Below are 24,787 nucleotides of genomic sequence, written 5' to 3' on the forward strand. Positions count from 1 at the left end.
GCATGCAATCATGCATTCCAGATGGGGGAGACACTGCCCAGTGAATAGCTGTGATTCCTCAAAAGATAAATTATACAGAAATGTAAGAGATGGTGGGAGGGAGAGTTGTACATTAAAAGTAAAGGGAAAAAACACGGACAAGATGAAATTCAAGTGTCTCAGGATGCATATTTGGGTATACATGAATACATAAAACTATAAAGAAATGCAAATAATTTTTAATGTCAAAGTACAGTGGTTAATTTTGGATGGGGAGAGAGAAAAAATTGTACTTGAAATGGACAAATGTAACAATTTCCAGGTGACTGGCAGAGTTCTATTTTGTAACTTGAGATGTGGTTATAATGGTATTTGCCTTCTAGTTCATTAAACTATAAGCTCTATGTATTTTTATTTACCTTGGTTTTACTCTACAGTAAAAAGGCTATAATAAAATGAATGTTAATATAATAGACATCATTGATGACTCAGACTCTAATCTACTCTCCTTTAGTATGTTTTCTTTTGCATAAAACACTTGGAATATGTGAATTGATTTTTTAGCCAAGGTTTTCTTTGCAAATTATGTTCCACCAATTAGATGTAACAATATTAGCTTTAGAAGTTGGGTTAAAGCAGAAGGCACGTACTGATATAATCACAGCTGGTGAGCAAGATGATGAGATGTAAGGGAGAAGCAATTGTGGCAGCCCTCCTGTATTCCAGTGACTGTACAGAGCAAGAAGGGTGTTGAGGATGGTGAGGCAGTGGCAATAGCATCAAGACCCTTTGACTTTAAGATCTCACTATTGGGGTCTATTCTGGATTCCAGAAAGTCTAGTAGTGGTCCCCTGAGTCCCACTTTTCCAGCTCTTTGGATGATTTTATGAGCATCCAAAGCACTCTATTAAATCTTAATATACACAGTGTGTTCTGTTTTCATCACTGAGGGTCAACCCATATAATTATACTCTGACAAAGAGAACGATTGAGGTAGATACATAATTATGTAAAATAAAATTTCTATCTTAAGTGCCCTTTCTAGCACTAGCATTTCAGTCTAAAATACATTTTCTCCTTTAAATTTGCCCTGGTAGGTGATGAGTGAGGGAACTGGGAAAATGAGCTTTTATTGGTGGCCTTAGAGTTCTAGCAAAGTTACAAGGCAAAATCAACGGTAAGCTACCATTTAGTAATCATAAAATGGCTACTATGGAAAAAACCTGAAACCTCCAGGCCTGAACATTTTCCTCAATAAAGTAAATTTTAGGGATGCCTGGGTGGCTCTGTGTTTGGGCATCTGCCTTTGGTTCAGGGTGTGATCCCAGAATTCTGGGATCAAGTCCCACATTGGGCTCCCGGCATGGAGCCTGCTTCTCCCTCTGCCGGTGTCTCTGCCTCTCTCTCTGTGTATGTCTCTCATGAATAAATAAAATCTTTTTTAAAAAGTAAATTTTAAAGAGACAATAAAATATAAATAGGTATACATCTTCTTATGTTGGCAGTGTAAATTATCTTAGTAATAAATAAAAGTGCAAACATGATATTTTGGTACATGATAGATGTTGGGATGTATGCATGTATTTAACAAAAAATCAGAAAGAAAAAGATAAAATGTCAAGTTATACCAACAGCCATATAGAAAGAATACATCAACCCATGATCCCAGTTACAGTTCCAGCCTCATTTGGTTGTTAGCCCTTCTGACATATTTACCTCTTAGGTATAACTAATACCACTAAAAATAATTCAAAACAAAAAAACTACTCTGATCTTTAAAAAATTAATCATCCTATCAGAAGCATATAAACTGAAATACTATCAAATTGCTCAATGTATTTCACTGGAATCTAAGAGTACATGCAAAAAGTTCACATGATTTAGGTTTCCATGGTTGGTTTTTTGTTTGTTTTATTTTTTGTTTTTTTGTTTGTTCGCTTGCTTGCTTGTTTCGCCTAGTTTTAAGTTTGGATACACACAACCAAAATTCGCCATTCAAAAATAATAATAGAGAATGAACAGGAAGAGAAGAGTTTATTCAGTTCTCTTGTCAACTTTAAATGTTTTGTCCAAAAGCCCATTTGAAGAGAAAAATAGTTATCATACAGTTTCACTCATATGTGGAATTTAAGAAACAAAACAAGACCATAAGGGAAGGGAGGGGAAAATAAAATAAGATGAAATCAGAGAGGGAGACAAACCATAAAAGCCTCTTAACTTACAAAATAACCTGAGGGTTGTTGGAGGGGAGGTGGTTGGGGGGATGGGGCAATTAATTGGGTGGTAGGCATTAACAAGGACAAAATTGTGAGTAGGTGGTTGTTAGGGTCCATTTTAGGACCTTGGAGGAAACACAGACAAAGGAGATCTAAAACAGGATTCGCTATATAAATCCACCACCATTACACTATATCGTATTCTGAAATTTTCCTCAAATATTTTTGGAAGTATATATCATGTGCAGTTTTTATTGCTATTACAGATATCCAGTTCCTTCACATATTATAATTTACACTTTATCATTTCAACTAGACCTGATTTTTAACATTTTCACCTACATTTTATTATTCCACTTAATTTTACAAGACAGTTTTTTTTAAATTTTGAAAGCATCAATTTGTCATTTCTAGTCTTCCCAAATACCTAAAGAGGGAATTGTTTGTTAACAAAGTCTTCTTATAGATTATCCTAATCACAATACTCTCTCAATTGTGTTATTGGAAATTTAGACCAGTTAAAGCCATCCTTGACCTGGTATGTTTATATTATCTGTTTTATATTAGCTGATTAATAAATATCATCTAGAATACTTTGAAAACATTATTTTTGGCTTTGGATGCCCTAGTAGCAAATGGCACCATCATAAGGTGTAGGGAGCCTGTGAATTTCACTGTACTTACCTTTGTATAAAAGAATGTCAGCAGTGCAATGAGGAGTCATGGTGATAATATAACCCACCAGGAGCTCCTAATTAAAATTTAAGTTTTATGCAATACATAGAGATAGCCTGTACCTTTACTTTTCATGCTGAGCCACCAGGATAAATAGTAAGTAGTTCCAGAGACCATCTGTAGTCCTTTTCATTCTCAGCTGCAGAGTCTTACTATAATTCCAACTAATCAGTCTCATTATTGACTTGCCTTGCAGATGAGTTTCACCTTTGAGACTTTTGGCAAATGTCCTTGAGCTTTATAGTTCTCCACACAAGTACTGAAGTATGACAACATTCCTATGAAAAGGCTTGACAGTTTTATCTTGCAAAAAGCAGTTCTTAAAATATATACATATACTCCCTGTTCAAAGAAATATATTATTTGAAAGAATTATTTATGGAATTTATAAAACACTGGCCAGAAAATTTTTATAAATGAATTCCTTAATCCTGAACATATTTGCACATGTAGCTGAGAGTTCACTCACACAGACACCCTCAATTCACCCATTTTATCCCTATTTCAAATAGAATTATTGCTATTATTCTGGGGTTATTCCCATTTCAGACTAATGTTAATACTGTAGACATTTTTACCCAACAATTTCAACCATTCCTACATTTTTAAGACAATATCATATGTTATTAACTGTAAATGTGTTTCCTTATTTAATACATTAATGAATAAACACACACTGATGAAGAAAAGACACATTTATCCTATAATTTGGCTTAAAATGAAGTTAGGAATTTCCTTTTCTTACCTTTTCTTTCAGCAATGATAATTAATGCATTTATAATTCTTGGTTTTTTTCTTAATAATGCCAAAGATGAACAACTTGATATTTATCAAATACTGTCGTTGTAACAGATTTTTTTGTCATAAAAGTTGGATAATATACTGAACACTATAAGTATCATTTAGTCAATTTCAGATAACAATTAGTTCTTTCATTTTTGCCATCATTTAAAGATGATTTGCAAAGCAGAACACACAGGAAAAGTGTTTCTCATGACTTCCAATGCTTGCAATTCCAGTAACTACTACCAGGTGTTAGTGATACCTTGTGTACCTTAAAGCTAATATTGAACCTACTCAAAACTAAAAAAAAAAACTATTTGTATAAAGAAATATACTTATTACATTGATAATGATTACTAAGCTAGATTTATTATTTTTGCAACCAAATATTAAAAGGAAAAAGTAGTTTAAGAGTCTCAAGCTCTACCAACTGAGCTAGTGGGCACCTGGAAAAAGTAGTTTAAATCAATGTAATACTTTGAAGCCATAGGCTCTCCATAAATTGTTATCATAAACTGTGTCTCTTAATTTAATTCCAGTTTTAACTTCCCAGCCATTAAGCTGACATAGTGCCTGTATAAAACAAAATGTACTGCTCTGAAGCTCATTTCATAATATTTTCTAATTTGCAGAATTCTTCTGCCTCTTTATTCATAATGCATTATCAGAAGTTGTCATGACCTTATTTCTTTGCTAGAAGTTAGTGGTGGAGATTCTTAGACCATTTGCTTTGGGCCTTATCAACAATTGTAATTAAATATGTCTAAGGTTTTCTTCAATAGAAGAGATTATTAATTGTTTTAAATGTTAAGTAAAAATGATTCAAGGATATACATAGGAAATCACTGTCAGAGGAAAATCCTACAGCAGTATAGAGTTTCTAAGGCTTATAGAAATATTATTAATTTGGCATATTTTAGGGATGATTCTCTGAGTAACTCAGTGATGAGTTGTTTTTTATTTTATTATTTTATTTTATTTTATTATTTTATTTATTTTATTTATTTATTTTTCTAGAGAGAGAGGTAGAGTGAGAGCCAGGGCAGGGAGCGGGGTGCAGTAAGGAGAGGGAGAGAGAAACCCAAGCAGACTTTGCGCTGAGCACATTGCCCTAAACTGGGCTCCATCTCACTACCCTGAGTCATGACCTAAGCTGAAATGAAGAATGGGATGCTTAACCAACTGAGCCACCAAGGCGCACCCCCCCTTCAGTGACAAATTGTATATAAATGCTATTATCTTCTAGTACCCCTTTAATTTGTACCTCCTTTTCTCATTTTTTGTTCATCTTTTCCAGTGAATAGATTATTAATCTCGAATTTCCTATCTGAAACAGGGACTGTAGGCATTGTTTAGATAGTCTTTGCTTCTGGAAGAAATTGTTAATGTCAACTTGCTTTTCTGAAATCTAACATGTATTTTAAACATATGAGAGAGTAGTTTCAATATTTATAATTTGAAAAAAAATACAATTTGATTCAATTTGGTTCAATTACAATTTGATGAGAACTCCAGAAATAAAAGCCTAGTCACAATCCTGTGTACACCAAAACTGTGACATATAATGCCTAGGAAGTTAAAACTTGAACTAGAATTTAAAACTAAAAATAATGCAAAGGAGTTGTCTTGTTGGGATTTAGAAGCCTATTTTTCAGTTTCCTCATAGCTGTCTTCACTTCTTGATTCCTTAAGGTATATATTACTGGGTTCAGAATGGGAGTGAAGATGGTATAAAACACAGACAGAATCTTATCTATAAGAAAACTGTTTAGTGGCCACATATAGATAAGGATGCATGGCCCAAAAAACATGAAGACAACAATGAAATGAGCTGTGCACGTAGTAAGAGCCTTAGATGATCCTTTTGAAGAATGATGTTTGATAGTAACCAGGACAATAACATATGAATTGAATAAAATAATAAAGCAGGATAAGGCGATTATGCCACTAGTTGAGATCATAAAGAGGCCCAGAACATAAGTATCCACACAAGCCAGCTGGAACACCACAGGAAGGTCACAGAAAAAGCTGTCTACTTCATTAGGACCACAGAATGGTAATGTGAGAGCAAATATGACCTGGCTCATTGAATGCATGACTCCCACAATCCAGGAAGCCACCACGAGGGCAACACACACCCAGGGACTTATGACTGAAGCATAGCGGAGAGGTTTGCATATTGCAATATACCTATCGAAGGACATGGCCATAAGTAAAATTATCTCAGTACCAGTAAAAAGGTGTAGAAAAAATATCTGGGTGATACAGCCATCAAAGGAGATGGTTTTATGTCCAGTGAGGTAGTCTGTAACCATCTTAGGGGTGGCAAAGGAAGCAAGTGACATATCAATAATGGAAAGGTTAGTAAGCAGGAAATACATAGGAGAGTGTAGGTGAGAGTCGGCTATAACTGTGATGACTATGAGGCTATTACCAATGATTGTTGCCACATAAAACAGTGAAAACACCATGAAGAAAAACAGCTGTAGTTCCCAGGATTTAGAGAGTCCCAGCAAAACAAATTCAGAAACAGACTTATTGGTCTCATCCATTGGCCTGATTGATAGGTGAAAACCTGTATCAGAGAGAGAGAGAGAGAGAGAGAGAGAGAGAGAGAGAGAGAAAGTGTGATTCTACTTAAGCAAAAGCTCCAAGAATCCACTTTCATAGACTGTTTCCTCTATCTCTACTATTTTTTTCAATTTTCATTGGTATGTTAGTTTGAAAGATAATTATAGAATATTAGAGATCACAGTGAAATACCAGTAAAGTCATAGATGTTGAAAATAACACTTTCTTTTTTGTTACTAAATAGCAATCAAACTGAGATTATATCATCCAGAAGGTATCTACTTATCTACATATTTGTCCTCTATTCATCTATATAATCCTACAGATAATAGCAAGTAAGCACTTGCTCTGGGATGACAATGTGTTAAATACATGCATGCACACACACACACACACAGACATTTAGTTATTTAGAGTTCATCCCTAAGAATATCTTTATTGAAAAAATATATAAAATTATATCACATATATGTGACATTACAAAAACACTTTGATGAACAGGTGCAGAGCTCTTGTAAATTTCCAGATAAGATTTTTAACATATTCACAATTAAGTTATCTTGTTGAACTCATCAGAAACAGAAAATTAGTAAGAATCCAATATAAGAAGATTGCTTTATGACCAAGTTTATTACATTATAGTCATACAGCCCAGAGAAAGGCATTTAACTTTTGTGATTTCTTTTTTGTTAAAATAGGAGTCTGTTCCTCTTACAAATATTTATAATTCTATGACTTAAAATTTTACCTTTGTCTCCTAAAGACTGTATCACATCATTTTTATGGGAAAGAACACAAAAATTAAGCTCTTTAGTGTCTCCCCTGTTTGAATTCTCCCTTCATATGTGCCAACAGACGTAAACTGTTTTATTGATTTTAGCTCCACAGAATAGGAGTTAGGAGATGGAAGTAAAAGGAGCAGACATTTAAAATATTTCCATATAAATCATTTCTAAAACACCTAAGCTTACCAGATCTACAGTAGAATCAGGGCTTTGGGTAATTCAGTGTTAAGTATATAAGTATATTAGCATATAGGAGGTAATTTTAAATATAAATAAAGGATCTAGTTGAATCATTAGTTGTTTAGCAGCTGTAGATAAAATGGATGTTGTAGGAACTTGGGGATTCAGCAAGAAAACGTCTTGCAATGGGATTCATTAAGTAGCAAAGATGGTATTATTTGGTTCACAACAGGAATATATGTCAAGAGTCTTATGGGAATTTAGAATGATTATTTTCACCTGGACTGGAGAGATTCAGGGAATGGAAGTTTGAAAATCCATCATTTAAGAGGTAGCCAGAAATATCAAATCAGTGAGTTTTAATAAGTATTTCTGATTTTTTAACCCTGTTTTAGAGACAATAGAGAATAAAATCCAAAAACATTCACCTTTACTTCAAGTGGTTTATTATTTATTTGGAGATATTAAATACCAATAAATGTTTTAAATCAGTGAAAAATAGCCAAATAAATCTAATGTTCACGCAATTTTCAAATGTCATGAGTGAATGGAATTTTAGATAACTGAAAATTTTATAATGTGCTTAATTTTTAAAAGATTTTATTTATTTATTCATGAGATGTACACAGAGAGAGGCAGAGACACAGGAAGAAGGAAAAGCAGGCTTGCCATGGGGAGCTTGATGGAAGACTCCATCCAAGGACCCTGAGATCATGACCTGAATCAAAGGCAGACGCTCAACCACTGAGCCACCCAGAATCCCCTAATGTGCTTAATCAATCAAGAGAGTATTCTGGCAGAAGACAGGTCATGAACTTGACCTATAATGAAAACAAATATTGATTGATAATATTTTAAAAGTGCATGTGGGAAAAATGAATTATTGGGACTTCATCAAGATAAGAAGCTTCTGTGCAGCAAAAGAAACAGTCAACAAAACTAAAAGACAACCTACAGAATGGGAGAAGATATTTGCAAATGACACATCAGATAAAGGGCTAGTATCCAAGATCTATAAAGAACTTATTAAACTCAACAGCAAAGAAACAGACAATCCAATCATGAAATGGGCAAAAGACATGAACAGAAATTTCACAGAGGGAGATAGAAATGGCCAACAAGCACATGAGAAAATGCTCCGCATCACTGGCCATCAGGGAATTACAAATCAAAACCACAATGAGATACCACCTCACACCAGTGAGAATGGGGAACATTAGAGACAGGAAACAGCTAATGTGGGAGAGGATGTGGAGAAAGGGGAGCCCTCTTGCACTGTTGGTGGGAATGTGAACTGGTACAGCCACTCTGGAAAACTGTCTGGAGGTTCCTCAACGAGTTAAAAATAGATCTGTCCTACGACCCAGCAATTGCACTCCTGGGGATTTACTCCAAAAATACAGATACAGTGAAATTCCAGGACACCTGCATTCCAATGTTTATAGCAGCAATGTCCACAATAGCCAAACTGTGGAAGGAGCCTCAGTGTCCATAGAAAGATGAATGGATAAAGAAGATGTGGTATATGTATACAGTGGAATATTACTCAGCCATTAGAAATGACAAATACCCACTATTTGCTTCGATGTGGAGGGACCTGGAGGGTATTACACTGAGTGAAATAAGTCAATTGGAAAAGGACAAACATTATATGGTCTCATTCATTTGGGGAATATAAAAATTAGTGAAAGGGAATAAAGGGAAAGGAGAGAAAATGAGTGAAAATATCAGTGAGGGTGATGAAACATGAGAGACACCTAACTTTGGGAAACAAACAAGAGGTAGTGGAAGAGGAGGTGGGTGGGGGGTTGGGGTGACTGGGTGATGGGCAATGAGGGGGGACTTGGTGGGATGAGCACTGGGTGTTATGCTATGTGTTGGCAAATTGAACTCCAATAAAAAAATTTTAAATGCATGTGGGGAATAAAACAGTAAAATTATTTTCAGAAGCAAAATATTCAGGGGATCCCTGGGTCGCTCAGTGGTTTGGTGCCTGCCTTTGGCCTGGGGCATGATCCTGGAGTCCCAGGATCGAGTCCCGCATTGGGCTCCCGGCATGGAGCCTGCTTCTCCCTCTGCCTGTGTCTCTGCCTCTCTCTCCCAGTGTCTCTCATGAATAAATAAATAACATAAATAACATATTTTAAAAAAACAAGCAAGATATTCAGTTAGCAGGTCGAAAGAAAAAAAATGCAGTTGTCCAAAAAGGAAAAGCTTCATTTGAATATACAAGTGCAAAAAATATGTCCACAAGGTAGCCTCAAGTGAAAAGTGAATTGATGATATGTATTATATGATCTTGATTTTATAAAATCAAACAATAAGAAAGCAAACTAGGCTATTAAAAATTGATTACCTCACAGAGAGAATGGTGGGCAGGAACATGATGTATTTTTAATTTATATTTATATGTATTTCAGTATTTTTCACTTCTATTTCACGCTTTTTGTATCAAAAACTTATACACAAGTATTCATAGCAGTACTATTCGGAATAGCCAACAGGTGTAAACATCTATCAACTGATAAGAGAATGAACAAAATGTGATAGAGCCATGCAATGGATTACCGTTTAGCCATAAAATGAAATGAAGTATGAAGAGTGATACATATTACAGCATGGATGAATCTTAAAGACATTCTTAGTGAAAAAAGTATTTTAATATATGTGTCAGTTTGTGGGTGTGAAAGAACAGAACAAAATCACAGTAAAATAGCTTAATCAAATGGAGATAAGCAATATGTCTGATAAAGATTTCAAAATAATGGTCATAAATATTTTCACTGGACTTTGGTAAAGAGTGGAGAATCTCAGAGAAATCTTCAGCAAAGAGAAAGGAATATATAAGAACAATCAGCAATAAAGAACTCAATAATTGGAATTAAGAATACATGACAGGGGAACACCAAGGTGGCTCAGTCAGTTAAAATGGCTGGCTCTTGATTTTGACTCAGATCATGATCTCAGGGCCCTGGGATTGAGCCCCACATTGGGTTTTGCACTCAGCTGGGAGAATGTTGGAGAATTCGCTATCCCCCTCTCCTTCTGCCCCCACCCCTGCCAATTCATACATGTGCTCTCTCTCTTTCAAATGAATAAAAATTTTTAAAAAGCACACTAGATGGAATAAGTAGTAGACAAAAGGAAGCAGAAGAATGAATCAGCTATCTGGTAGAGTAATGGAAAGCAACCAAGCAGAACAGCAAAAAGTAAAAGAATAATAAAAAATGACAGTAGGTTAAGGGAACTCAGAAACATCACCAAGCAAAATAGGACTCACATTACAGGGATTTTAAGAGGAGAAGAGAGAGAAAAAGGGATAGAAAATTTATTTGAAGAAATAATAGCTGAAAACTTTCCTAATCTGGGGAAGAAAGCAGACATCCAGATTCAAGAGGTACAAAATCAACCCAAGGAGCTCCACACCAAGGAATAATGATTAAAATGGTAAGAAGTAGTGACAAAGAAAGAATCTTAAAAGCAGCAAGAGAACATAAAGAAGTTACATACAAGAGAAACTATCAGGGGAGGCAGGGCAAGATGGCGGAAGAGTAGGGTCCCCAAGTCCCCTATCCCCACCAACTTACTTAGATAACTTTCAAATCATCCTGAAAATCTACGAATTCGGCATGAGATTTAAAGAGAGAACAGTTTGAATGCTACAGTGAGAAGAGTTCATGCTTCTATCAAGGTAGGAAGATGGAAAAAAATAAAGAAAAAAACATCCGAGGGGGAGGGGCCCCAGCAAGTGCCCCCAGGACAGAAAAGCCCAGTCCCGGAGAAGCAGAAAATTTACCAATCTTCCCGGACAGAAAGGTGCTCACAGGGAACTCGGGCAGGATCCCAGAAGGGGCAGGGATGCCATCAGGCTCCCAGGGGCACTAACAGAGGAACTGCTGCCCAGGGGAGAGCACGCCACACCCCCTGGGCCAATCTCCCTAAAGGGCTGCAGCGCCACACGGCTGGGCCCTGGGAGCAGCTCCGGCTGCGGCTCCAGCGGTGGCTCCATGTGGAGCGGGCTGCACGGCCCGGGAGCATGATTCCAGCGGTGCGGACCCGGAGCCCAGTGCACTGGGGGACACAGCCCAAGATCTGGAACTACCCCCAGAACAGGCTGAGGCCGGGAGGACACAGCAAGGACACTCCTGCTTGGGCATCCCCAAGCTGTGCAGATCAGTGCCCCCAGCCCCTGGAGCATCCAGGCCCCTGCACACTGGGAGACTGTGGTAGTTACTGCAGGAGCTGACTCCAGACCTGGAGGGCTGGCTGCCACCACTGTTGTTGTTCCTCCTGGTGTCACCTTGTCCAGGGACTGAGCAGGGCCGCCAGGGAGCAGGGGCCTCACAGGATAAACAGCTCCCACTGAGCCATGCATCTGGCAGGAGGCTGGGTGGCTCCCCCAGGTGTACACATCTAAGAATCAGCACAGCAGGCCCCTCCCCCAGAAGACCAGCAGGAAGGACAGGGGAAAAACAAGTTATTGACCAAGTAGCGCTGGAAAGTAACAGGGGAAGTGGAGGGATTTACAGTATATAGAATCAGAGGATACTCACGTTTTTTGTTCTCAGTTCCCGCCTCTTTTTTTTCTCTCTTTTTCTCCTTTTTCCAGTACAACTTGTTTTCGGCCACTCTGCACTGAGCAAAATAACTAGAAGGAAAAACTCACCACAAAAGAATAAGAAACAGTCCTCTCTCCCACAGAGTTACAAAATTTGGATTAAAATTCAATACCAGAAAGCCAATTCAGGAGCACAATTATAAAGCTACTGGTGGCTCTAGATAAAAGCATAAATGATTCAAGAGACTTCATGACTTCAGAATTTAGATCTCATCAGGCCAAAATTAAAAATCAATTAAATGAGAAGCAATCCAAACTGGAGGTCCTAACGATGAGTTTTAACAAGGTAGAAGAACGAGTGAGTGACATAGAAGACAAGTTGATGGCAAGGAAGGAAACTGAGGAAAAAAGAGAAAAACAATTAAAAGATCATGAGGGAAGGTTAAGGGAAAAAAAATGACAGCCTCAAAAGGAAAAACCTACATTGAATTAGGGTTCCAAAAGGCTGAAAGGGACAAAGGACCAGAAAGTATATTTAAACAAATCATACATGAGACCTTCCCTAAATTGAAAAGGGAAACAGGCATTCAGATCCAACCATAGATCCCCCCTAAAATCAATAAAAACCATTCAACACCTCAACATTTAATAGTGAAACTTGCAAATTCCAAAGATAAAGAGAAGATCCTTAAAATGCAAGAGATAAGAAATCCCTAACTCGTATGGGGAGAAGTACTAGGTTAACAGCAGACCTCTCCATGGAGAGCTGGCAGGCCTGAAAGGGCTGGCAGGATATATTCAGGGTCCTAAATGAGAAGAACCTGCAGCCAAGAATTCTGTATCCAGCAAGGCTCTCATTCAGAATAGGAGACATAAAGAGCTTCCAAGATAGAAACTGAAAGAATATGTGACCACCAAATCAGCTCGGCAAGATATATTAAGGGGGATTCTGTAAAAGAAAGAGGAAGTCCAAGGAAACAATCCACAAAAACAGGGACTGAATAGATATTATGATGACACTAAATTCATATTTTTCAATAGTAACTCTGAACGTGAATGGGCTTAATGGCCTCATCAAAACATGCAAAGTATTGGACTGGATAAAAAAGCAAGACCCATCTATTTGCTATCAACAAGAGAGTCATTTTAGACCTAAGGACACCTACAGCCTGAAAATAAATGGTGAGAGAACCATTTACCATTCAAATGGTCCTCAAAAGAAAGCAGGGGTAGCCATCCTTATATCAGATAAAGCTTATCCCAAAGACTGTAGTAAGAGATGAAGAGGGACACTAGTCATATTTAAAGGATCTATCCAACAAGAGGACATAACAATCATGAATATTTATGCCCCGAATGAAGAAGCTGCCAAGTATATCAACCAATTAATAACCAAACTTAAGACATACTAAGAAAATAATACAATTATATTGGATATTTGAACATGGTGCTTTCTACAATCAATAGATCTTCTAAGCACAACATCTCCAAAGACACAAGAGCTTTAAATGATACACTGGACCAGATGGATTTCACAAATATTTACAGAACTTTACATCCAAATGCAACTGAATACACATTCTTCTCAAGTGCACATAGAACTTTCTCCCGAATAGACCACATATTGGGTCCAAATCAGGTCTAAACCAATACCAAAGGATTGGGATCATCCCCTGCATATTCTCAAACCATAATGCTTTGAAACTAGAACTAAATCACAAGAAGAAGTTTGGAAGGATTTCGAACACGTGGAGGTTAAGGACCATCCTGCTAAAAGATGAAAGGGTCAACCAGGAAATTAGGGAAGAATTAAAAAGATTCAGGGAAACTAATGAGAATGAAGATACAACAGTTCAAAATCTTTGAGATACAGCAAGGGCAGTCTTGAGGGGGAAATATATCACAATACAAGCATCTATCCAAAAACTGGAAAGAACTCAAATATAAAAGCTCACCTTGCACCTAAATGAGCAGGAGAGAAAACAGCAAATAGATCCTACACCCTGCAGAAGAAGAGAATTAATAAAGATTCCAGAAGAAGAGAGAAAAGGCTCAAATTAATAAAATCATGAATGAGAAAGGAGAGATCACCAACAACATCAAGGAAATACAAATGATTTTAAAAACATATTATGAGCAGCTATATACCAATAAATAGGCAATGTAGAAGAAATGGACACATTTCTGGAAAACCACAAACTAATAAAACTGGAACAGAAAGAAGTAGAAAACCTGAACAGGTCAATAACCAAGGAAGAAATTAAAGCACTCATCAAAAACCTCCCAAGACACGAAAGTCCAGGGCCAGATGGATTCCCAAGGGAATTCTATCAAACGATTAAAGAAGAAACCATACCTATTCTACAAAAGCTGTTCGGAAAGATAGAAAGAGATGGAATATTTCCAAACTCGTTCTATGAGGCCAGCATCACCTTAATTCCAAAACCAGACAAAGACTCCACCAAAAAGGAGAATTATAAACCCATATCCCTGATGAACACAGATCCAAAAATTCTCTACAAGGTACTAGCCAACAGGATCCAACAATACATTAAGAAAATTATTCACCATGACCAAGTGGGATTTATCACCCGGATGCAAGGCTAGTTCAACACTCGTAAAACAATCAATGTGATTTTTTTATATTAGCAAGAGAAAAAACAAGAACCATATGATCCTTTCAATAGATGCAGAGAAAGCATTTGACAAAATACAGCATCCGTTCCTGACCAAACTCTTCAGAGTATAGGGATAGAGGGAACATTCCTCAGCATCTTAAAAGCCATCTATGAAAAGCCATCTACGAAAAGCCCACAGCAAATATCATTCGCAATGGGGAAACACTGGGAGCCTTTCCCCGAAGATCAGGAATAAGACAGCAATGTCCACTCTCACCACTGCTATTCAACATAGTACTAGAAGTCCCAGCCTCGACAGTCAGGCAACAAAAAGAAATAAAAGGCATTCAAATTGACAAAGAAGAAGCCAAACTTTTCCTCTCACAGATCACATGATACTCTACGTAGAAAACCCAAAAGCCTCCACCCCAAGATTGCTAGAATTCATACAGCAATTTGGCAGCCTGGCAGGACACAAAATCAATGCCCAGAAATCAGTGCATGTCTATATACTAACAATGAGACTGATGAAAGAGAAATTGAGGAGTCCATCCCATTTACAATTCCACCCAAAAGCATAAGATACCTATGAATAAACCTAACCAAAGAGGGAAAGGATCTATACCCTAAAAACTACAGAACACTTCTGAAAGAAATTGAGGAAGACACAAAGAGATGGAAAAATATTCCATGCTCATGGATTGGCAGAAATTATATTGTGAAAATTTCAATGCTACCTAGGGCAATTTACACATTTAATGCAATCCCTATCAAAATACCATGGACTTTCTTCAGAGAATTGGAACAAATTATCTTAAGATTAGTGTGGAATCAGAAAAGGCCCCAAATAGCCTGGGGATTATTAAAAAAAAGAAAACCATAGCTGGGGGTATCACAATGCCAGATTTCAGGTTATACTACAAAGCTGTGGTCATCCTAACAGTGTGGTACTGGCACAAAAACAGAAACATATATCAATGGAACAGAATAGAGAATCCAGAAGCAGACCCTATATGTTATGGTCAACTAATATTCGACAAAGCAGGAAAGATGCTCCACTGGAAAAAAAGACAGTCTCTTCAATAAATGGTGCTGGGAAAATTGGACATCCATATGCAGAAGAATGAAACTAGACCATTCTCTTACACCACATTTAGATAAGCTCAAAATGGATGAAAGATCTAAATGTGAGACAAGATTCCATCAAAATCCTAGAGGAGAACACAGGCAACACCCTGTTTGAACTTGGCCACAGCAACTTCTTGCAAGATACATCCATGAAGGCAAGAGAAACAAAAGCAGAAATGAATTATTGGGACTTCACCAAGATAAAAAGGTTCTGAAAAGCAAAGGATACAGTCAACAAAACTAAAAGACAACCTACAAAATGGGAGAGGATATTTGCAAATGACATATCAGATAAATCCAAGATCTATAAAGAACTTATTAAACTCAACAGCAAAGAAATAAACAATCCAATCATGAAATGGGGAAAACACATGAACAGAAATTTCACAGAGGAAGACATAGAAATGGCCAACAAGCACATGAGAAAATGCTCCACAACTCTGGCCATCAGGGAATTACAAATCAAAACTATAATGAGATACCACCTCATACCAGTGAGAATGGGGGAAATTAGAGTGAATTTTGGAGAGGATGTGGAGAAAGGGGAACCCTCTTGCACTGTTGGTGGGAATGTGAACTGGTGCAGCCACTCTGGAAAACTGTGTGGAGGTTCCTCAAAGAGTTAAAAATAGATCTGCCTTATGACCCAGCAATTGCCCTGCTGGGGATTTACCCCAAAGATATAGATACAGTGAATGCTAGGACACATGCATCCCGATGTTTCTAGCAGCAATGTCCACAATAGCCAAACTGTGGAAGGAACCTCGGTGTCTATCATAAGATGAATGGAAAGGAAGATATGGTATATGTATACCATGGAATATTACTCAGCCATTAGAAAATGACAAATACCCACCATTTGCTTCGACATAGATGGAACTGGAGGGTATTATGCTGAGTGAAATAAGTCAATTGGAAAAGGTCAAACATTATATGGTCTTGTTCATTTGGGGACTATAAAAATAGTGGAAGGGAATAAAGTGAAAGGGGAGAAAGTGAGTGAAAATATCAGTGAGGGTGACAAAACATGAGAGACACCTAACTCTGGGAAATAAACAAGGGGTAGCGGGAGTGAAGGTGGGCGGGGTGTGGGGTGACTGGGTGATGGGCAATGAGGGGGGCACTTGGTGGGATGAGCACTGGGTGTTATGCTATGTGATTCCAAATTGAACTCCATTAAGAAAAAATTTTAAAAAATAATTTTTATGGATTTAAAAAGAAAAAAGAGAAACTATCAACTGATTTTCAGCAGAAAATTTTTAGGTGATATTCAAAGGAAAGAGCCTGCAGTCAAGAATACTCTATCCAGCAGGATAGAAGGAGAAATAAAAAATTTCCTAGACAAACAAAAGTTAAAGGACTGCATGATCTCTAAATTGGCCCTATAAGAAATGTAAAAGGGGGCTTTTTGAGTGGAAAGGAAAGACCATAAGTAAGAATAAGCAAAATGTGAAGCTCAAAAGCAATAAAAATAAGTGCATCTGTAAAAATAAGGCAAGAGACTCACAGGGTAAGTGACTCTCACTTACTTGCCTCAATAAGGCAAGAGATTCACAAAGTAAAAGAATGTAAATATACCTAAAATGTGGGGTGGGGGGGGAGAAGAGCAAGAATAGGTACAAGCTTACGTAACCATCAAATTAATATAGATGGCTACATGCAGAAGACATTATATGCAAAACTGGTACTAATCACAAATCCAAAACTAATAACAGAAACAGAAAAAATAAAGAGAAAGGAGTCCAATTATATCGCTAAAGAAAGACAACTTTTCATAAGAGAAGAAAGCAAGGGAAGAGGGGCAAGATGGCGGAAGAGTAGTGGCCTCAAGTCACCTGTCCCCAACAAATTACCTAGATAACCTTCAAATCATCCTGAAAATCTATGAATTCAGCCTGAGATTTAAAGAGAGAACAGCTGGAATGCTACAGTGAGAAGAGTTCACGCTTCTATCAAGGTAGGAAGACGGGGGAAAAGACATAAAGAAACAAAAGGCCTCCAGGGGGAGGGGCCCCGTGAGGAGCCAGGCTGAGGCCGGGGCGAGTGTCCCCATGTCAGGAGAGCCCCATCCCGGAGAAGCAGGAGCTTCACCAATCTTCTAGAAAAAAAGGGAAAATCCTTAAAGCAGCAAGAGACAAGAAATCCCTGACTTTTATGGAGGAGTATTAGGGTAACAGCAGACCTCTCCACAGAGACCTGGCAGGCCAGAAAGGGCTGGCAAGATATATTCAGGGTCCTAAATGAGAAGAACATGCAACCAGGAATACTTTATCCAGCAAGGCTCTCATTCAAAATGGAAGGAGAGATAAAGAACTTCCAAGACAGGCAGGAACTGAAAGAATATGTGACCTCCAAACCAGCTCTGCAAGAAATTTTAAGGGGGACTCTTAAAATTCCCCTTTAAGAAGAAGTTCAGTGGAAAAATCCACAAAAACAAAGACTAAATAGATATCATGATGACACTAAACTCATATCTGTCAATAGTAACTCTGAACGTGAACGGGCTTAATGACCCCATCAAAAGGTGCAGGGTTTCAGACTGGATAAAAAAGCAGGACCCATCTATTTGCTGTCTACAAGAGACTCATTTTAGACAGAAGGACACCTACAACCTGAAAATAAAAGGTTGGAGAACCATTTACCATTTAAATGGTCCTCAAAAGAAAGCAGGGGTAGCCATCCTTATATCAGATAAACTAAAATTTACCCCGAAGACAGTAGTGAGAGACAAAGAGGGACACTATATCATACTTAAATGATCTATCCAGCAAGAGGACTTAACAATCCTCAATATATATGCCCCGAATGTGGGAGCTGCCAAATACTTAAACGAATTATTAACCAAAGTGAAGAAATACTTAGATAATACACTTATACTTGGTGACTTCAATCTAGCTCTTTCTACCCTCGATAGGTCTTCTAAGCACAACATCTCCAAAGAAACGAGAGCTTTAAATGATACACTGGACCAGATAGATTTCACAGATATCTACAGAACTTTACATCCAAACTCAACTGAAGACACATTCTTCTCAAGTGCACATGGAACTTTCTCCAGAATAGACCACATACTGGGTCACAAATCGGGTCTGAACTGATACCAAAAGATTGAGATAGTCCTCTGCATATTCTCAGACCATAACCCCTTGAAATTAGAACTCAATCACAAGAAGAAGTTTGGAAGGATTTCAAACACGTGGAGGTTAAGGACCATCCTGCTAAAAGATAAAAGGGTCAACCAGGAAATTAAGGAAGAATTAAAAAGATTCATGGAAACTAATGAGAATGAAGATACAACTGTTCAAAATCTTTGGGATGCAGCAAAAGCAGTCCTGAGGGGGAAATACATCGCAATACAAGCATCCATTCAAAAACTGGAAAGAACTCAAATACAAAAGCTAACCTTACACATATAGGAGCTAGAGAAGAAGCAGGAAATCGACCCGATGTCCAGCAGAAGAAGAGAGTTAATTAAAATTCGAGCAGAACTCAACGAAATTGAGACCAGAAGAACTGTGGAAGAGATAAATAGAACCAGGAGTTGGTTCTTTGAAAGAATTAATAAGATAGATAAACCATTAGCCAACCTTATTAAAAAGAAGAGAGAGAAGACTCAAATTAGTAAAATCATGAATGAGAAAGGAGAGACACTACCAACACCAAGGAAATACAAATGATTTTAAAAACATATTATGAACAGCTCTACGCCAATAAATTAGGCAATCTAGAAGAAATGGACGCATTCCTGGAAAGCCACAAACTACCAAAACTGGAGCAGGAAGAAATAGAAAACCTGAACAGGCCAATAACCAGGGAGGAAATTGAAGCAGTCATCAAAAACTTCCCAAGACACAAGAGTCCAGGGACAGATGGCTTCCCAGGGGAATCCTATCAAACGTTTAAAGAAGAAATCATACCTATTCTACTAAAGCTGTTTGGAAAGATAGAAAGAGATGGAGTACTTCCAAATTCATTCTATGAGGCCAGCATCACCTTAGTTCCAAAACCAGACAAAGACCCCACCAAAAAGGAGAATTACAGACCAATATCCCTGATGAACATAGATGCAAAAATTCTCAACAAGATACTATCCAATAGGATCCAACAACAAATTAAGAAAATTATTCACCATGACAAAGTAGGATTTATCCCCGGGACACAAGGCTGGTTTAACACTCGTAAAACAATCAGTGTGATTCATCATATCAGCAAGAGAAAAACCAAGAACCATATGATCCTCTCATTAGATGCAGAGAAAACATTTGACAAAATACAGCATCCATTCCTGATCAAAACTCTTCAGAGTGTAGGGATAGAGGGAACATTCCTCAACATCTTAAAAGCCATCTACGAAAAGCCCACAGCAAATATAATTCTCAGTGGGGAAGCCCTGGGAGCCTTTCCCCTAAGATCAGGAACAAGACAGGGATGTCCACTCTCACCACTGGTATTCAACATAGTACTGGAAGTCCTAGCCTCAGCAATGAGACAACATAAAGACATTAAAGGCATTCAAATTGACAAAGAAGAAGTCAAACTCTCCCTCTTCGCCGATGACATGATACTCTACATAGAAAACCCAAAAGCCTCCACCCCAAGATTGCTAGAACTCATACAGCAATTTGGTAGCATGGCAGGATACAAAATCAATGCCCAGAAACCAGTGGCATTCCTATACACTAACAATGAGACTGAAGAAAGAGAAATTAAGGAGTCAATCCCATTTACAATTGCACCCAAAAGCATAAGATACCTCGGAATAAACCTAAACAAAGAGGTAAAGGATCTATACCCTAAAAACTATAGAACACTTCTGAAAGAAATTGAGGAAGACACAAAGAGATGGAAAAATATTCCATGCTCATGGATTGGCAGAATTAATATTGTGAAAATGTCAATGTTACCCAGGGCAATGTACCCGTTTTATGCAATCCCTATCAAAATACCATGGGCTTTCTTCAGAGACTTAGAACAAATTATTTTAAGATTTGTGTGGAATCAGAAAAGACCCCAAATAGCCAGGGGAATTTTAAAAAAGAAAACCATAGCTGGGGGCATCAGAATGCCAGATTTCAGGTTGTACTACAAAGCTGTGCTCATCAAGACAGTGTGGTACTGGCACAAAAAACAGACACATAGATCAATGGAACAGAATAGAGAACCCAGAAGTGGACCCTGAACTTTATGGTCAACTAACATTCGATAAAGAAGGAAAGACGATCCACTGGAAGAAAGACAGTCTCTTCAATAAATGGTGCTGGGAAAATTGGACATCCACATGCAGAAGAATGAAACTAGACCACTCTCTGTCACCATACACAAAGATAAACTGAAAATGGATGAAAGATCTCAATGTGAGACAAGTTTCCATCAAAATCCTAGAGGAGAACATAGGCAACACCCTTTTTGAACTTGGCCACAGTAACTTCTTGCAAGATACATCCACGAAGGCAAAAGAAACAAAAGCAAAAATGAACTATTGGGACTTCATCAAGATAAGAAGCTTTTGCACAGCAAAGGATACAGTCAACAAAACTCAAAGACAACCTACAGAATGGGAGAAGATATTTGCAAATAACATATCAGATAAAGGGCTAGTTTCCAAAATCTATAAAGAACTTATTAAACTTAACACCAAAGAAACAAACAATCCAATCATGAAATGGGCAAAAGACATGAAGAGAAATCTCACAGAGGAAGACATAGACATGGCCAACATGCACATGAGAAAATGCTCTGCATCACTTGCCATCAGGGAAATACAAATCAAAACCACAATGAGATACCACCTCACACCAGTGAGAATGGGGAAAATTAATAAGGAAGGAAACAACAAATGTTGGAGAGGATGTGGAGAAAAGGGAACCCTCTTACACTGTTGGTGGGAATGTGAACTGGTGCAGCCACTCTGGAAAACTGTATGGAGGTTCCTCAAAGAATTAAAAATAGACCTGCCCTACGACCCAGCAATTGCACTGTTAGGGATTTACCCCGAAGATTCAGATGCAATGAAACGCCGGGGCACCTGCACCCCGATGTTTCTAGCAGGAATGTCCACAATAGCCAAACTGTGGAAGGAGCCTCGGTGCCCATCGAAAGATGAATGGATAAAGAAGATGTGGTTTATGTATACAATGGAATATTACTCAGCCATTAGAAACAACAAATACCCACCATTTGCTTCAACGTGGATGGAACTGGAGGGTATTATGCTGAGTGAAGTAAGTCAATCGGAGAAGGACAAACAGTGTATGTTCTCACTCATTTGGGGAATATGAATAATAGTGAAGGGGAATATAAGGGAAGGGAGAAGAAATGTGTGGGAGATATCAGAAAGGGACACAGAACATAAAGACTTCTAACTCTGGGAAATGAACTAGGGGTGGTGGAAGGGGAGGAGGGCGGGGGGTGGGGGTGAATGGGTGACGGGCACGGAGGGGGACACTTGACGGGATGAGCAAAAAAAAAAAGAAAAATAAATAAATAAAAAAAATAAAAAATAAAAAAAAATTTAAAAAAAAGATACATCCACGAAACCAAAAGAAACAAAAGCAAAAATGAACTATTGGGACTTCATCAAGATAAGAAGCTTTTGCACAGCAAAGGATACAGTCAACAGAACTCAAAGACAACCTACAGAATGGGAGAAGATATTTGCAAATAACATATCATATAAAGGGCTAGTTTCCAAAATCTATAAAGAACTTATTAAACTCAACAGCAAAGAAACAAACAATCCAATCATGAAATGGGCAAAAGACATGAAGAGAAATCTCACAGAGGAAGACATAGACATGGCCAACATGCACATGAGAAAATGCTCTGCATCACTTGCCATCAGGGAAATACAAATCAAAACCACAATGAGATACCACCTCACACCAGTGAGAATGGGGAAAATTAACAAGGCAGGAAACCACAAATGTTGGAGAGGATGTGGAGAAAGGGGAACCCTCCTGCACTGTTGGTGGGAAAGTGAACTGGTGCAGCCACTCTGGAAAACTGTGTGGAGGTTCCTCAAAGAATTAAAAATAGACCTGCCCTACGACCCAGCAATTGCACTGTTAGGGATTTACCCCAAAGATTCAGATGCAGTGAAACGCCAGGACACCTGCACCCCGATGTTTCTAGCAGGAATGTCCACAATAGCCAAACTGTGGAAGGAGCCTCGGTGCCCATCGAAAGATGAATGGATAAAGAAGATGTGGTTTATGTATACAATGGAATATTACTCAGCCATTAGAAACAACAAATACCCACCATTTGCTTCAACGTGGATGGAACTGGAGGGTATTATGCTGAGTGAAGTAAGTCAATCGGAGAAGGACAAACAGTGTATGTTCTCACTCATTTGGGGAATATGAATAATAGTGAAGGGGAATATAAGGGAAGGGAGAAGAAATGTGTGGGAGATATCAGAAAGGGACACAGAACATAAAGACTTCTAACTCTGGGAAATGAACTAGGGGTGGTGGAAGGGGAGGAGGGCGGGGGGTGGGGGTGAATGGGTGACGGGCACGGAGGGGGACACTTGACGGGATGAGCAAAAAAAAAAAGAAAAATAAATAAATAAAAAAAATAAAAAATAAAAAAAAAATTAAAAAAAAGATACATCCACGAAACCAAAAGAAACAAAAGCAAAAATGAACTATTGGGACTTCATCAAGATAAGAAGCTTTTGCACAGCAAAGGATACAGTCAACAGAACTCAAAGACAACCTACAGAATGGGAGAAGATATTTGCAAATAACATATCATATAAAGGGCTAGTTTCCAAAATCTATAAAGAACTTATTAAACTCAACAGCAAAGAAACAAACAATCCAATCATGAAATGGGCAAAAGACATGAAGAGAAATCTCACAGAGGAAGACATAGACATGGCCAACATGCACATGAGAAAATGCTCTGCATCACTTGCCATCAGGGAAATACAAATCAAAACCACAATGAGATACCACCTCACACCAGTGAGAATGGGGAAAATTAACAAGGCAGGAAACCACAAATGTTGGAGAGGATGTGGAGAAAGGGGAACCCTCCTGCACTGTTGGTGGGAAAGTGAACTGGTGCAGCCACTCTGGAAAACTGTGTGGAGGTTCCTCAAAGAATTAAAAATAGACCTGCCCTACGACCCAGCAATTGCACTGTTAGGGATTTACCCCGAAGATTCAGATGCAGTGAAACGCCAGGACACCTGCACCCCGATGTTTCTAGCAGCAATGTCCACAATAGCCAAACTGTGGAAGGAGCCTCGGTGCCCATCGAAAGATGAATGGATAAAGAAGATGTGGTTTATGTATACAATGGAATATTACTCAGCCATTAGAAACAACAAATACCCACCATTTGCTTCAACTGGATGGAACTGGAGGGTATTATGCTGAGTGAAGTAAGTCAATCGGAGAAGGACAAACAGTGTATGTTCTCATTCATTTGGGGAATATGAATAATAGTGAAAGGGAATAGAAGGGAAGGGAGAAGAAATGTGTGTGAAATATCAGAAGAGACAAGAACATAAAGACTCCTAACTCTGGAAATGAGCTAGGGGTGGTGGAAGGGGAGGAGGGCGGGGGGTGGGGGTGAATGGGTGACGGGCACTGAGGGGGACACTTGACAGGATGAGCACTGGGTGTTATTCTGTATTTTGGTAAATTGAACACCAATAAAAAATTAATTTATTAAAAAAAAGTAAAAAAAAAAATAGGACTCCAAAGATGTGGCCTGGAACCTGATAACCCACCTAAAAAGAAAAAAAAAAAGGTTATCTTAGCATTCTTTTTTACCTGTCATTCTCATTATCATGAAAAAGAAGCTTAACACCAAGTCCCAACAGTTCACTGTAAAAGATAAACCTAGCAAAAAATTTCAGAAAATAACCTACTTTTATGATGCAATCTCTTTTCCTCAAAGAGCCATTACTTAATTGAAACTGTGTAGTGTGGTTTAGTGGAGCAATTTTTTCTTCTCTTTTTTATTCTTTAGATAATTAGATGTGCTTTAGAAAATTATTTCTGCTTGTTTTGTGAGTTGGTTTTTAATTACAGTCTAATAAGCAAAACCAGGAATAAAAATATCATTTTGGGGGATCCCTGGGTGGCGCAGCGGTTTGGCGCCTGCCTTTGGCCCAGGGCGCGATCCTGGAGACCCGGGATCGAGTCCCACGTCGGGCCCCCGGTGCATGGAGCCTGCTTCTCCCTCTGCCTGTGTCTCTGCCTCTCTCTCTCTCTCTCT

At 38.2% G+C, this 24,787-nt stretch overlaps 1 protein-coding gene across 1 annotated transcript; it reads right to left on the reverse strand.

Moving 5' to 3' along the window:
* Window positions 1-5,314: 5,314 nt before the first annotated feature.
* Window positions 5,315-6,265, reverse strand: LOC129523032 (olfactory receptor 4K2). Its single transcript, XM_055345667.1, has one exon. The coding sequence runs from the start codon at window positions 6,263-6,265 to the stop codon at window positions 5,315-5,317; it is 951 nt and encodes a 316-aa protein (XP_055201642.1).
* Between the last annotated feature and the right edge of the window lie 18,522 nt (window positions 6,266-24,787).

Source organism: Nyctereutes procyonoides, unplaced genomic scaffold, assembly GCF_905146905.1.
Source record: "Nyctereutes procyonoides isolate TBG_1078 unplaced genomic scaffold, NYPRO_anot_genome, whole genome shotgun sequence".
Classification (NCBI taxonomy): Eukaryota; Metazoa; Chordata; class Mammalia; order Carnivora; family Canidae; genus Nyctereutes; species Nyctereutes procyonoides.

Coding starts and splice junctions, on each gene's coding strand:
- LOC129523032 (XM_055345667.1), bottom strand. CDS start 6,265: ATGGATGAGACCAATAAGTCTGTTTCTGAATTTGTTTTGCTGGGACTC.